The sequence below is a fragment of the Orcinus orca genome, chromosome 15, assembly GCF_937001465.1.
Source record: "Orcinus orca chromosome 15, mOrcOrc1.1, whole genome shotgun sequence".
NCBI classification, from domain to species: Eukaryota; Metazoa; Chordata; class Mammalia; order Artiodactyla; family Delphinidae; genus Orcinus; species Orcinus orca.
Genome location: NC_064573.1, coordinates 60,069,005 through 60,084,218, shown reverse-complemented (window position 1 = coordinate 60,084,218; position 15,214 = coordinate 60,069,005). Strand labels below are relative to the sequence as shown.

The 15,214-nt window shown below is 43.1% G+C and overlaps 1 protein-coding gene across 2 annotated transcripts in view; it reads right to left on the bottom strand.

Moving 5' to 3' along the window:
• The window catches only part of VAPA (VAMP associated protein A), a 37,591-nt gene extending 27,039 nt beyond the window's left edge, over positions 1-10,552 (bottom strand). The window contains exon 1 of one of the 2 annotated variants that reach the window (XM_033439413.2): positions 10,232-10,552. In XM_033439413.2, coding sequence (XP_033295304.1) covers positions 10,232-10,310 — 79 coding nt within the window. In that variant the 5' untranslated portion in view covers positions 10,311-10,552. The remainder of the gene's footprint in view (positions 1-10,231) is intronic. The other variant, XM_004275959.4, reaches the window with a different exon arrangement.
• Between the last annotated feature and the right edge of the window lie 4,662 nt (positions 10,553-15,214).

The window sequence follows — 15,214 nt, the reverse complement described above, 5'->3', positions numbered from 1 at the left end:
CTGAGTTAGAGGCTCACAATCCAACACCATCAACACGGTGACTGACCTTGAGCAAATCATGTCACTTCTCCAGCCCCGTCTAACCCTCCACTCTAGCTCAGTACACAAAACCATCTCTAAGACTCCTCTCAGCCCTCAAAGTATGTGATATTTATAAACAACTTTACTTACTGCCTTAACTAGAAAACACCTACTACTCCATTGTAACATGGCCAGTAATTCAATCCTAGATGATCACAGCCTCACTGACATTTTGTATAAAGCTACTAAACATTTTAGAAGTACTTTTTCTGACCCTCTGATGCACAGACTGCTCACTCTGACCTAAACAATCTTTGTGACACAGTCCTGAAAACAAGTGGGAGAGTACAAACAACGTTGTCTTCACACAGAAATGAAACATTTTGATTTGTAATATTTTTATATAAGTCTTATGTCCTTCCACTGTGTAACTTTCTAGAGAAAAATAAGATGTACACACAAAAAAAATTTTTTTTCATGCTTGCACTCAGGATTAAACATTAAATATGCTTAAATTAACACCTTTGTTAAAACAGAAGTAAGTGTTCCATATCTGAAGAGTTTACTTTTTAAAATCTAGGTAGGCAGGATGGGAAAGAATAAAAGAGAAATGGATATCTTCGGGAGAACCTGAAATAAATGTTTTTAACACCATTTACAGATCTAAAGTTCCTGTTAGATTATAAGCAAAATACTTATGGGAAAATTATCACAATAATATTAACTAAAAAATATAGGATATAAAAGAGTCATACACAGAAAAAATAATCAACTGTTAACAGTGATTATTTAGGGACTTCCCTGGTGGTCCAGTGGGTAAGACTCTGTGCTCCCAATGCAGGGGGACCTGGGTTTGACCCCTGGTCAGAGAACTAGACCCTGCATGCATGCCGCAACTAAGAGTTCACATGCCACAATTAAGAAGTCTGTATGCTGCAACTAAGACCTGGCGCAGCCAAAATAAAGAAATAATTTTTTTTTTTTTTAAGAAACTGGTTATTTATAGGTGGTAGGACTAAGTAATTTTTATTTGCTTTATACTGTTCCATGCTTTTTCAACTTTCTACATTAAGCATTGATTTTATAATCAGAAGGGACTTTTAAACGTGAATTCATATTACCTTAATTTGTTCAGAAAATCTTTTATTTTTAAAGTGGAGGGGTGGGGACTGAAAAGATACAGAAAAAGCTATCTTTTGAAGATGCTGTTACTGAGATTTTTGGCAGTAGGAACAGTACTTAGAAAACAAAACCAAGGGATTCATCTTCCCCTATAAGCTATAAAAGTAAAATCTGTTCATAGAGAAAACAGAAAACACACTCCATGATGTAAAGGTGCTCTATACCTTTAAAGGTATAGCAGTCACTCCAATTCATGTCAGATTATCCAAATACCAAAATAAAAATATGTATGTGTATATATATATACACACACACGTGTAAATATATATGGATGAGTAGATATATATGGAAGTATATAGCTACAAAATAAAAGGCTGTCAAAATGTAGGCCCATAAGAAATCTGTCAATTTATATTACAAACTAGTACTTTAAAGCTCTCTCATATTAACAATTCTTTAACATAACTATTTTTAAAAATGGCCACTGAATCCAATCACATCCTTTAAAAGCTTAACCATAAGTAACTAAACATCTCATTCATTTAAACCTGAATTTTGAAAACAGTACCAAATGTTCAAGGTAACTATCCTAGAGAACTCCCCAAATGCCAGAGAAAAGTAGCTAAGCAAACTATGGTATATTGGGACTTCCCTGGTGGCACAGTGGTTAAGAATCCGCCTGTCAATGCAGGGGACACGGGTTCGATCCCTGGTCTGGGAAGATCTCACATGCTGCAGAACTAAGCCTCTGCGCCACAACTACTGAGCCTGTGGCTCTAGAACCCGCAAGCCACAACTACTGAGTCCACGTGCCACAACCACTGCAGCCCACGTGCCTAGGGCCCATGCTCCGCAACAAAGAGAAGCCACCGCAATGAGAAGCCCCCGCACCGCAACAAAGAGTAGCCCCTGCTTGCCACAACTAGAGAAAGCCCGTGCGCAGCAATGAAGACCCAATGCAGCCAAAAATAAAATAAAATTTTTTTAAAAAAATAAATTTTAGGGCTTCCCTGGTGGCGCAGTGGCTGAGAGTCCGCCTGCCAATGCAGGGGACGCGGGTTCGTGCCCCAGTCCGGGAGGATCCCACATGCCGCGGAGCGGCTGGGCCCGTGAGCCATGGCCACTGCGCATCCGGAGCCTGTGCTCCGCAACGGGAGAGGCCACAACAGTGAGAGGCCCACGTACCACAAAAAACAAATAAATTTAAAAAAAACTATGGTATATTAATGACACGGCAACAAAAATGGTATTTATAAAAATTTAAGACATTAGTTGAGGTTATTTTTATAAAGTGAAATGTGTCACAGTCATAAAGTTGAACAGTCTCATAAATGTTGAAGTCTAATTCTATTTAAGCAAGGCATTTTATTTTGAAGAATAAAATCATACTTAAGCATTGATTATAAAGATGAAAACAATCTCAATGACACAGGACATGAGGTACAGCTGGCCTCACAGAAGGCTGCATTCAAGAGAAACTGATACTGGAACCACAAGACCTCTCTTGCCTGCTTTCCTCTCCCTGTTCTCTCTCAACTGGCTACTTCTGCTTGACATGGCCCAAATCAGCCACTGTCTCCAAGTCTCTGCGACCTTAAAACTCTAAAACCTATCGTGTTTAAAGAGGAGGCTTCCACATTGTGACTAATCATCAGTATGTATATATTGGCTGGCCAGCGAGGTGCCCACCACTGAACCCTCAGCACTGTCTGGACGAAGAGGGATCCTGTGAACTTACACGCTGCTTAGACCTACTTGCCTCTAATACAGTCTATGGGCAGGGCCCATTCTCTGAGAAATAAATACCCCAAACTAATCTACCACGCTCTCACAAGAGACCACCAATTGATCCTAACAGTAAGAGCCCAATGAAAACAGATGTATGTACAGTTAGTTATAAATTAGATTTGCTTTCAAACAAACATGATTGTCTTGATTGTCTACTTGTCTTTATATGCCTTGATTTCTGAACTGCTACGGTATAGTTACAGACTTGTTTTCTATTGACCTAATATAACTGCTTTATTATTAAAAAAAAAAAAAGACTTCAACCTGTATAAAAGGCTTAAGTTATTAATAAAAAATAAAACAAAGTATTACAGGTAGGACAAATGAAACTTTTGATATAATCTCTCAAAGTACTGAGTCTAATAACAAAATAATTTTTTTCTCTTACCATTAAAAGCACTGAATGTTCATTGCAGAAATCTTGGAAAACACAGAAAAGTAAAAACGTAAAAACAAAAGCATCCTAAAGTAGAGCTAATGACTGCTAACGTTATTTCCTTTCTGATCTTTTCCCTCACACATATTACCATAAATGCACTCATACTTATGCAACTTTTCACAGGAGGGATAAGGCGGTCATCACCAAAGAACTTAACATCACTAGAAGTTGGACAACCAGACGTTATCCACACCTGATGTGACACAATTCTATCTATGCAGTATTTTTACCAAAAAAATACTGAAACCTGAATCTTCAAGCCCTTAAATCCAGCTCCAAATTTACAGGAACTACATACCAGAAATATCAATAAGGGACATTCCACTGGACAACAACCTGGTCTTCTCAACAAGTAAATGGTATAATAAAAAGGAAGTGGTGGAGGCACTGTTAAGATTAAGATGACCTGGATACAACAGCCACATGCAATGCACAGACTGAACAAACCAACTAAAAACCAGGACTGTAATTGGGAAGATTTCAATAGATGAAATATCAGATTATTGAAGAATTATTTTTGGTTTTATTAAGTGACAATGGTGTCATGATTCTGCAAATAAAATTACCCTTTTTTTGTTTATCAGAAATGCAAGCTCAGGTATTTAGGCTTGAGATGTTAACAGCCAGAATTTGTTTAAAATACTGTGGTAACCCTGCCTCCCCAAAAAACACAGTAAAATACTAATAATCATTAAACTTAAGTATATATGAAATTATTAAATTATTAAATTTAAGAGTATAGAGGTTTCATTAAGTGTATAGAGGTTTTTTTGGTTTTTTTTTTAAGTGTATAGAGGTTTCTATGAATGTTTGAAAGTTTTCATAAGAAATTTTAAACAGATTAATTTGAGTCACTTTTCAGTTATAATAAACCCAGGAAACAAGCATTTTCAAAAATAACCCCCTCTTGCATTTAATTCTTTTTTTAACAAGAATTTTCTTTGGTAGTTATACAAAATAATATTACATTTTGTGGTCTGTAAAGTTTAATAAGCTGGCAAACATGTAATTTTCTTTTAAACCAACTTTTTATGAAGGAAAATAGGATCCATCCTGTATTAACCACTATCTCCTCTGAAAAACAGTTCTTTGAAGGGTCGGTCAATCAAGATAGAAAAGCAACAAGAAAAAGAGAGTCAGGAAGAGCCTCTGAGAAAATAAAAGGGTCCTTGCTAACAAATTCTCTTCACAGACCATCTCTGCATGGTTAAGGAAGGTCCTACTTAAAGGAAATCTAACAGTAAACCAACAACAAAATTACCAACACTAACAATCACAAAATACCGAACTTTGCAGAACTTAACTCAACCAAGGTCTCCCAATTCTTTACATATGTAAAGAGAAAAACTGTGTTTTCCTTTTGCAGGGAAAACTTGTGTCTTCCTTTTGCACTCAACTGTCATATACGTTCACAAACCCTGACAGGCGGACCACCACCCAAGAAATCACCCAGTCCCACTTCTCACTTAACAAATGAAAAAGGTGCAGCATAAAGAATGAACAATGTATCTACTGTTAGTCAGCTCTTAACAAAATACCCTTTTCTGGAACTACAAAACTCTGAAAACACAAGTACCTGAAAAGGCAGATGAAAAACCCTACTGAAAAGAGATCCAAGACAGAAAACATAAGAATTACAGGAGAAATCATCTGAATCTTATTAGTGCAATCAACACTCACTGGACAATCATCCCATGCCAGATCCTGTTATTATGGACATAAAAATAAATGAGCATATCCTCAAGTAATTTACAGTACAGACTGAGAGAGAAAAGTACGTAAACATAAATACTACACAATGGTGAGTGCTGTAACTGCAGACAAGCACAAGCTTGGACAGTGGCATGAAGAAGGCAGTGACCAAGTGACCCGGGAAAATCAGACAGCACAAGAGGAAGGGGCTCTTGAAGTGGAGAAAGCCTGCCTGACAGGAGGGAGGACAACACTCTGAAAAGAGCACCTGGAGAGGCTTGCAACAGCTGAGAGCGTCTGGGGAGATGGTTTCATATAACCAAAGCCACGGCAGGAGAGAAATGAAGAGGCAGGCGGTGGATGTGGAGCTTTGTCAAGTGCATAATGGGAAAATGGTGCAGGTTCTTCCACCCAGGGAGCAACGGTATCAGGTGTGCATCTTTCAAAGGGTAGTTCTTTCTAGCATCCATGTAGATGACAGGCCGGAGGGAGGGGATGCTAGAGAAAAGGAGACCAGCTGCTGACCAGTAAGGGAAAGAGAGTCACCTGAAGCAAAGAAATTAGCCAAGCCCAGAGCGCTCCCGAGTAACGCGCCCTAACACGCCCGTACCACCAAAGGCCTATGACTCACCTCCTCATGACAACCCTGAAAGGACCTAAATGTAGCTAACCTGTCCAAGGAGATCGGGACCTTCTTCCCCCACTCCCCCTGGGTAAAACGCACCCGTTCTCACAAGACAGCCAGTGCTTGTTGTCCCCTCTCTCCAGGTGTGTAAGCCAGAAATCAGAGCCTTCAAGACACACTCTCCCAGTGCACACACCTAAGAGACCGCCGGGTCTCACCAGCTTTACGGTCTTTAACTTTTTGCATCTCCAACACCACCCCACAAGCGGTCACCTCTTGCGTGGACAGCAGCAGCCGCCTAATTCATCTCTCCCTCCCATATTACTCCATGTTGCTACCACAAGTGTGTTTCCTTAACTACAAATATGACATCACTCCACTACCTCCACACCTGTACCGTTCTCCCACTTAACATCAATGTAAAAAACCAGTCTGGGATATGCGGAGTTTGAGATGTCTGAGCAACACTCAAATCCAGGTGTCAATAAGTAAGTGGTATGTATTCCAAAGGTGATTTTAAGTCTGAATCCAACACAGGTTTGGGAGTGTACCAATGTGTGCAGAAAGAGAGCAAGCAGGGGAAAGAGAGGGCCTTGAAACAAGGAAGCCTGAACCAGGGAAGTTCAGAGTGAGAGAAAGTTGAAACCAAGTCAGAATCTCAGAAACATGAGCATTTAAGAAAAAGGTCACAAATGAGACAGTAAAGAGCAAAGAAGAAGACTAGAAGACAACTGTATCACAGAAGTCAAATGAATCGAGTTTTTAAAAAGACGAACTGTCAATAATGGCAAGTGCCAAAGAAAGGTCAAGGGAGAGAGAAAGTGGCAGTGGCCACTGCAGTAGCAATCAGGAAGCTGTGAGGACAGTGGACAGGAGGAGAGGAACAGGGAGACTGGGAACATGAACTACTTTTCCAAGAAGTCTGACTGCAAAGGAAATGAAGCACAGGAGGGACAAGTACCACAAGGAGCTGGGAGTCAAGGAAGTATTTTGTTGGCTTATTTGTTTTCAAAATGAAAGACTGAAGTGCATTTTTATGTTTAAAGGAAGAAGCCAGTGGTTGAAAATATGACCAAGAAAATATCTGATGGAACATGGTCTGAGTCATGAAAGACTTTTACCTTAACCAGCAAAAATAGCAGAACAAATAAGCTTAAATATGAGAAGGGGTTTTCTTTCTCAGAGACGAAAGTGTGGACGTGTGCCGACGAACAGGTGTAACAAGAGGAGACAGCACATCACGGAAGGGCTTGTATGTCACACTAAGAGTTAGGCTTTTATCTGGTGGGCAGTGGAGAGCTCGTTGAAAACTATTAAGGAATGGAGTAATAAGACAGCCATGTCCTATTTGGGGGGGTGAGAGGGGGCCGGAATCACCCCAGGGATTTGATGTAGCCACTGTGAAACAGGAGTGATCTGAAATACGTAAAAATGTGCCAAATACCCACCAAGAAGAGGAGTATTCCCCATCCTCACTCAGGCCTCTTCATCGTGATGTGCTGCTATTCAAAGATGCTTTGGCTGACACACTGCAGGTCCCTCGTCACTCAGAGAGCTTAGTTTTCTTTACTGATGTTACTGTTATGGGCCACCTTCAATACAGTGGTTTTAGTCTATTTTCCTCTTTCTCTGATCATTAAGAGGAAGAATACATTCACAATTTATTTTAGCATTTTCTAAACTTTCTTCTCCACACTCTCCTCTAGAATTACTAACAGGTTGGAAAAATAAAAATGTTGTATAATACAAAGGAAGAAATTTTATAATAGTAAATAAACATTTTTAAGGACCCCCCAAAAAAGTCTCTCACATGTAATACCAAATTTCAAATCTGAATTCTAGGTCAAATTACTGCCAGGGCTTAAAAAACAGAATTTGAAAATATCTACCTCTTTTTTGTTACTAATGCAACAAAAGAACTACTTTAGAATTCATGACATCATTATAAAAGTCTTTTCATATAAACAATTGTATAAAACAATAAACTTCAATAAAATAGAGGTATGTGGAAAGTCTATTAAACTGCTCTCTGCTTCTCCACAATTGTGCAGTGATGATAATTCATATCAAGATGACTCTGTTATGCATATAACAGAAAAATTCACCACCCAACCTCAGAATGATTCAATGACTCACTCCTGGAGAAACCATCTCAATCAAATGTAAAATCAAACTAATTCAAATAAACCTACCAGCAGGTGACATTTGGCAAAACTATCCTTTAATAGACTTTTACTTAAACTGAAAATTACGGGTAATTCACGGTAGAGTTAAATGACTTTTTATACCACCATCAAATGAAGCATAAAGAGATTGTTGATTCTAACTGAGTCTCCTCACTTAGTGTTGAACTGCTCTTCGGAATACAGACAACTTTCCATCAGAGCAATCTATTTACCTTTGACTAAAAGAATAACTTTTATTAAGAAGTTCAAATGACACCAAATGTCACTTCCCAATTCATCCTACCCCTCCTCTTTCCCAATCCTCCCCATTACCCCACTTTTAAACCGAAGCACACAGCAACCCACTGGGTATTTAAGTACAAGCCAACCTTCTCTCACATCAGTAAAGGAGCAAACCATTCCCTTGACCAGCCCTCCCCCTTCCCCATTTGAAAGCAAGCTGCTTCCTAAAGCAAGCGGGGAGGAAGGAAGAAGGGGCTTCTTTCCTCATACTTGTTTTGCCTCTGTTACAGCATCTATATGTCTTTTCCGTCTAGGAGTTCTTCAAGGGCTGAGATAAAACCTAGCACATTTTACTGTTATTGATTGTATGCTTACCCCATTAAACCAAACTAACTGTGGACCTTTCCTCCACCTTGCTTAGCACTGAATCCCCAAATGTAAGCTGACACCTGCTGAATAAATTACTCATTGTTGAATACTCTTAATCAAATATAGAGATGACACAAATCTTTTTTTTAAGTTTTTTTTAAGTCTTTATTGAATTTCTTACAATATTGCTTCTGTTTTATGTTTTTGGTTTTTTGGCGGTGAGGCATGTGGAAACCTAGCTCCCCGACCAGCGCTAGAAGGTGAAGTTTTAACCACTGGACCACCAAGGAAGTCTCAGCACAAAGCTTTCACTAGTGTTTGCTAAGTAAATGGCCCAAGTGAATGTGTGTCCCTATAAAATTTCCAGTGAAACTCTTTTTTTTTAAGTCAACTTGTGTCCAAACTTTAATAGGCCCTGTGAACTACTTTCATCCATAACACAAGAACCTGTTCTATCATCATAGCTAGTAAATCTTCAATACCTGAAATGAGTTAACTATTTGGCAAGTCACTGTGTAGGGTTTTTGGTTGTTTTTTTAACTTGCCTCTTCGCTATTACTAGTGTCTTACTATGGAAACATTACAACTTCTCTAAGCAGAAAGCATCAAACTCTGCGAACATTTCCTGACCTAAAACTAGTTTTAACGGCATCCAAGTCCCTTATGGCAACATCAATAGGTTAACCAGAAGAGGAAACTTCCTCTGTAAACTCAGCCTCCCAAAAAATAAAAGCAAAATACTAAAATTCTCGGAAGAACCACACACCATAAAGGTTTACATTAAATTCCTCCACCCTAAGATAATAGCTATTTGAGTTAGGTATTATCTAAATCATTATATTCATGATTCCCCAAAAGTTTTTTTTTCCTTTCGCCTAAAACTATGTAAAATCATGCCGCGCACATAAACTTGATACAATAAAATGCACTTAGCGCCTCTCAAAATATTAATATTTCATGGAGTTGTCTTAAAACCAAATCTTTACCTAACAAGCAGCTGACATTTCCATTCAAAGAAATTCGGAAACGCACTAGAGCTCCCAAAATGAAGGCTTTATACAAAACTCCTCTCATAACGTCGGAATACAACATTTTAAAACTCCTAAACTTATTTAAAGCGTTTCCTATGGAAAACAATCTGTTTTCTTTTCGGACTCAACCTTGGACTACAACGAAGGATTTGATTTAAGCACTAGAGCGGCCACGCATCTCACAGGCTCCGTGCTCGGCACAGTCCCTGAATTAAGGACAAGATACGGACTCCTGCACAAGCAATCGGATTCGGTCTCCCCGTGACGGGAGCTGGGACGGACCCCGCTTCCCCGCATGCTCCCCGCACGCCCTCAGCATCCCCAGGAGAAACCCGCCCGAGGCGCTCCCTCGGGCCCAGCAGCCCCCGGAGTCCACGTGCAGGTGTCGCCCCGGCGCAGGTGTCGCCCAGCGCGGAGGACGTCCGGCCGCCTGTCCCGCTGACGCAGAGCCCGGCCCGCGCCCGGCCGCCCGCCCCACCCCCCACACACACCCCCACCCGCCCCGCCGCCCACGTCCGGACCCCGCCCCGGCCCGCGGGCCAAGGACGAGGCCGCCGCCGCAGCGACGCGGCCGCGCGCCGCAACATGGCGGCGGGCGCGCCGGGCGGGAGGAGGCAAGGGAGCGCGCACCCCCGCGGGCGGGGCCGAGCGCGGGCGGCGGGGGAGGGGGCCCACCGGGCGCGGCCACCACCTCCCGCCCGCCCGTCCGCCCCTCCCGCCGGCCGCCCCTGCCCACCTTTAAACTTGAGGTCTGTGGGCGGGTCGAGGACCAGGATCTGCTCATGCTTCGCCATGGCCCCGGAGGCGGACGCCATCGGAGACAGCGCAGAGCGGGGGCGCGCCCGCGGCGGGTCGCTGGCTGCGGGCGGGGGGCGGCGGCGGCTGCGGCGCGGCTCGGCCCGACTTGACGCGGGGCCAGCGCTCGGCTCCCGAACCCCACGCCCGCCGCTCTGTCGCCGGCTCGCTGGGCCGCCCGCCCGTCCGCAGCTCCGGGTCTCACAACTGACTCAACCCCACACCAGCCGCCGCGGCCACGCGCACTGCGATCCTCGGCGCCCCACGTGACGCCTCTGCGTGCCTACGTGCGCGCCCCGGAGGCTGCGAGGCCTCGCGCCCGGCCCGCCCTCCTTACCGCCCCGCGCGGCCGGCTGCTGCGCCTGCGCACCCCCGGCCCGCCGCGCTCCGAGCCCAGCCTAGCTGTTAAGGGAGCGGGTGTCGACGGGGCGGAGCTCAGCTCTGGGGCACGGATGCGGCGCGCACGGCGGGCGAAAAGGCGCAATCCTCGGTCCCGTTTAGCCGTAGTTAGGGTTGCGAGACTGGAGAACCCGCTACGGCAGCGAATTACCATCTCCCAAGCGGGAATACCTAATAGCAGGAGGAGCGGTCAGGCTTTGTTGACTACAACTCCCAGCATGCTCCGCGTGGGGCGGGGCCTCCGCCGGAGCTGGTCCCCTGCGGTGCTGCGCGGTGCTTGCTGGGAGTTGTAGTACCGGCTGTGAGCGGGCGGGAAGGAGAAGGGTCGACTGAGGTGGGGCGCGCCAACACTCATTTTGGTTCCCAGCGGGTGTCTCGTTTGCGCTAAAAAAGAAAAACAGCTTCCGGAGACTGACCCGAGGTTCACCTGATTAGAAATATAGAAGATGCCTTGTGGAAAACATGCGTGGATCTGTCAGCGTGCTCCCTAATTCTACCCATCCCTCCGTCGGCAGAACTAAATTCTATGGCTCTCCAGTCCAAGCTCTCCTCCTTCCTGAATTGTCTCCAGTAATGCAAAAGCCGAAGAGGAAACACGCCTCCTTTAAGAAGCAGACGCGTAGTTGGGGATCTGACGAGGCACACGTTATCAAACTGGAAATAAAAGTCAAAATCTACAACGTTTGTTGCCGTATCTGTTCTTCAGTTTTGACTGATAGTGATAAGCCCAAACCAAAACAGTGTCACGTTCACATGTTGGCAACGAATTCCAGCTGCAGCATTTACGGTAGCCTGTAGTAAACTGAGTCGAAGGAGAAAAATCCCAACAGCAAAGTTGCTGACCAATCTTTAACGGATTGCCAGGGTAATAGGGGACAAGAACGTGAAAAAAATGAATGTGCCGTAAATAAACCGTTACAGTGCTGCTCAAATTCAAATCCCTAGGAAGCACCACGAAACAAAGGACAAATTGATGCTGCTGCCATGAAGGAGCAGCCCAGTGGGTCTAGAAAACAAATGAGACAAATGGAACCATGGCCTAGACGCGGGCACAAAGTCTACGTTCTCACAGCAGTCCAGCCATCGGACCCCAGCTGGGAATAGCTCTCCAGAACAGCCAACCTAGCATTCGTACCAGACTGTGCCAAAGGAGAGCAATGGAAGACCTAGGAGGATGGGAGCTTGGAATAATTCTCCTATTACTATTTTAGAGCACAGCATACCCTCATTCAATAGTGCACTATTTAAGTGGTTTGTGCTTTGGTATTAATACCTTTCTTCTAACAGTTCCAAGAACTTTACAAACAACACAGCTACTCAGGACAACCTTATAACAGTTAGCAAGTGTTACTTTTGTTGTTAAATATGGAAATGAAAACACAGGTGAGAGCGTCTTCTGTCAGTAAATAGAGGGGGGAGGAAGGTGGGGGAGGGAAGTCGCACAATTTTCTACTCTGCATTTTTGCTCTTCCCAAAGCCACGAAAAATGACACCCAAAAGTCATTAAGGCAACAATTTTAAATGTAATTGACATCTATTGTTTGGAATGGAGAAACAGGGGCCCAATGTTCATTGCTCTTTTTACATTGATTAATGTGGCTACGTAAAGATCCCTTAATAAGTTATTAGCAAAAAATATACTCAAGCATATACTCTCTAACTCCCAAGTTTTCATGAGGCTAAGAGGTATGAAGTCCTTGAATATTACTTCAGCCTACTTGAATCATGAATAATTTTCACCTTTGCACAGATTCTCTCTTATGCGTTTGGCAATAATAATAATAATTTAAAAAACCCACCAATCTCCAGTACAAATGGTAACAAAGTACAACTACCTTCTTCTCCATAGTTAAATATGTTAACCTTTACTCAAGAGGTGGTCTATAATTATGAATTTGTTTATGATCAATCCTCTGCGTAATTCAACTCAGTAAACATTTAAATGAGCGTACCTTCAGCAGACATTCAGGCAGAAGGATACAGAGTACAGGCTGGGTTCAAGCACCATTTTCTGCTATGTGGTCATAGCAACTTACTTCACCTCTCTGTGCCTGTTGTACATTTGTAAATTTGGAAGGATAACGAAACCTACAACCGAGGTTTGTTGTGAGAATTAAATGAGTTAATACACACAAAGAGCTTAGAATAGTGCCTCGTTCCAGCACTGTTACCTTATCATTGTTAAATGTTAAATGATTGCTGTGCCTGGCCTGTGATGGGTGATTCAGTGGTGAGCCAGTAAACATGGTCTCTGCCCTTACAGGCTTACATCCAAGCAAGAGAGACAAATGTGAAATAGCTCCTTTGCAAGTAGGATTCTGTTCTTGGAATAAGTTCCACCAGTGAGTTACACTCCTGGGACATTTAAAAGTGAGACGGAGGCCGGCTTTCTTCCCCTGTCTGTTTTCTGCCGAGGCAGCCTGGAAGCTTTCTGCAGCAGCGTTCCAGCACCCAGTCACTAACTTCCTGTATCCAGAGGCGGTAAGTTGTTTCAGGGTCAGCAGGAGCAGCGGCTCCTGCTTGAGTGCAGCTTCCAGATCCCTGGGTCAGAGGTAGGGCGTGCAGCATGGGAGGGAGCAGCTGCCCTGTGGAGCGGCTCGGTCTGGCCCTGGGAGTCATTCCTGGAAAGCCCGTCCCTCCTCCCCTCCCCAGACCGTGTAAGCACCTAATTCCCCCTGTTGCGTTGCTTCCTGCCTGTGATAATAGAGGACTGCGGAGAAGGAGGCGTCAGGGAAGCCAGGAGCGGACCAAGAAGGAGGTCAGTGGTGTAGCAATCTGCTCAGCGGTCCTGTAAGGTGAGGACGGGGAGCCATCCACCCCACGGAGTAAAAGGGGGACGCTGGGGCTACAACGGGAACGAAACACAGTCACTGCACACCGTGGGCTCTTTCTAAAACATATAGATTGGTAGAGAGTGACAACCACCTGAAACATGCAGGAGGTCGGGAAGCATGATAGGGATGCAGTGCTCATGGAAGTGTGGTACGATGCGGGTGCTTGTTGTAGCCTATTTGTCAGACTTCCCTGAGAAATAGAGATTCCAAGAGCAGGCAGGTGGAAGCTTCACCAGATAAAATCAAGGCTGGAAGAAGAGTTAGAAAAAAACTTAGCCCGGGACTTTTTCTTTGTGTGACTATGTAAAGCAGTTAAAACTATAAGAGGAATAATCTTTGTTTATGAAAAATCATTTGAAGAATGTTTTCTCAATTAATATGTTATTCTGTAAAAGCAATGTGTGATTATTGTAACAAGTGACACAACCCAAAGGCATATGAATAAAAAGTTTCCTCCTATACCTCCCAATTTTCACTCCACTTGGAGTGACCAATGCTAACTGCCTGGGTTGTGTACCACTCCTGAACTTTATCCATAGTTACGAAAACATAGCTATTTGGGTTTTGTGTTTCTTCATAAGAATTCTTGTAAAATATGTAAAACCATATGCAGTTGCTTTATTCACCTGACAGTATATTATGGATATTAGGTCAATTGGCAAAGATCTAACTCAGTTTTTTAATAGCTGAATCCATAGATTAGATTACCCTACTATGGTACCATTTGTTCCCTTATTGATGAACGTGTAAATGGATCTAGACTTTTATCACAACAAACAGCACTGCAATAAACGTCCTTATACACGCATCCTTATCATAGGATGCTTTTATTTCTGCAGGGAGATGCCCAGTGATGGGACCACTAGATCAAGGCTATTTCCTATTTCGATATATATTGCACACATTTTATCCAAAGGGTTGCAGCCGTTCCCACTTCCATCGGGAACTTATGAGAGTGTCCATCTCCTGTAGCCTCACCAAGTGAGGCTCTTCACACCAGCAACTGCAGGAGGGGCGTGTATAAGTATCCTTGGATTGTTTGGGTCAATAGTTCTGGTCTCAAAAATTGTACACTTTCCTAAATCCATCCTTGTTCATTGAATGTACCTTCTCCTCCTGCTTATTCCATTTTCTTTCTCTAGATTACAAAGATCAGAGCACCTGTAAAGCACCAGATTCTTTGCAGTTAATAATGTGTTTTCTCCCACAAATACAGTTATTCCTAAAGGAAACCAACCAAGAAGAAATCCAAGGATGCCTATGAGCAATAAATCCACATCTGACCTTATCTGACCCCTTCTAGTCTCTGAACCTATCAAAACCTGGAGTAGACACTGGGTGGAGAGCACAGATTTGCTCATCAGCAGACTGGAATCCAGGCTTCATCACTTTTTGCCCTGTCATGCAATTAAACTCATGACCTTATCTATAAAATGGCAACAGTCCAACTGCTATTTAATATTGCTCATGAGTACAAAGTGTTCAGCATGGTGCCTGGCAAATAGTAAGCTTTTACTAAATGATTGTTGTATGATAGATCCCACAATTTGATATCCCCTTTGAAATATCAGCCATACGTTTATATAAGTTGTTGGACATTTAAATCCACAACCAAATGTTATCTTCTTAATGAGATACTTCATAAACAAAAGAGAGTTTTCTAGGGTTTTCTGAAAATAATGAGCCTTGGT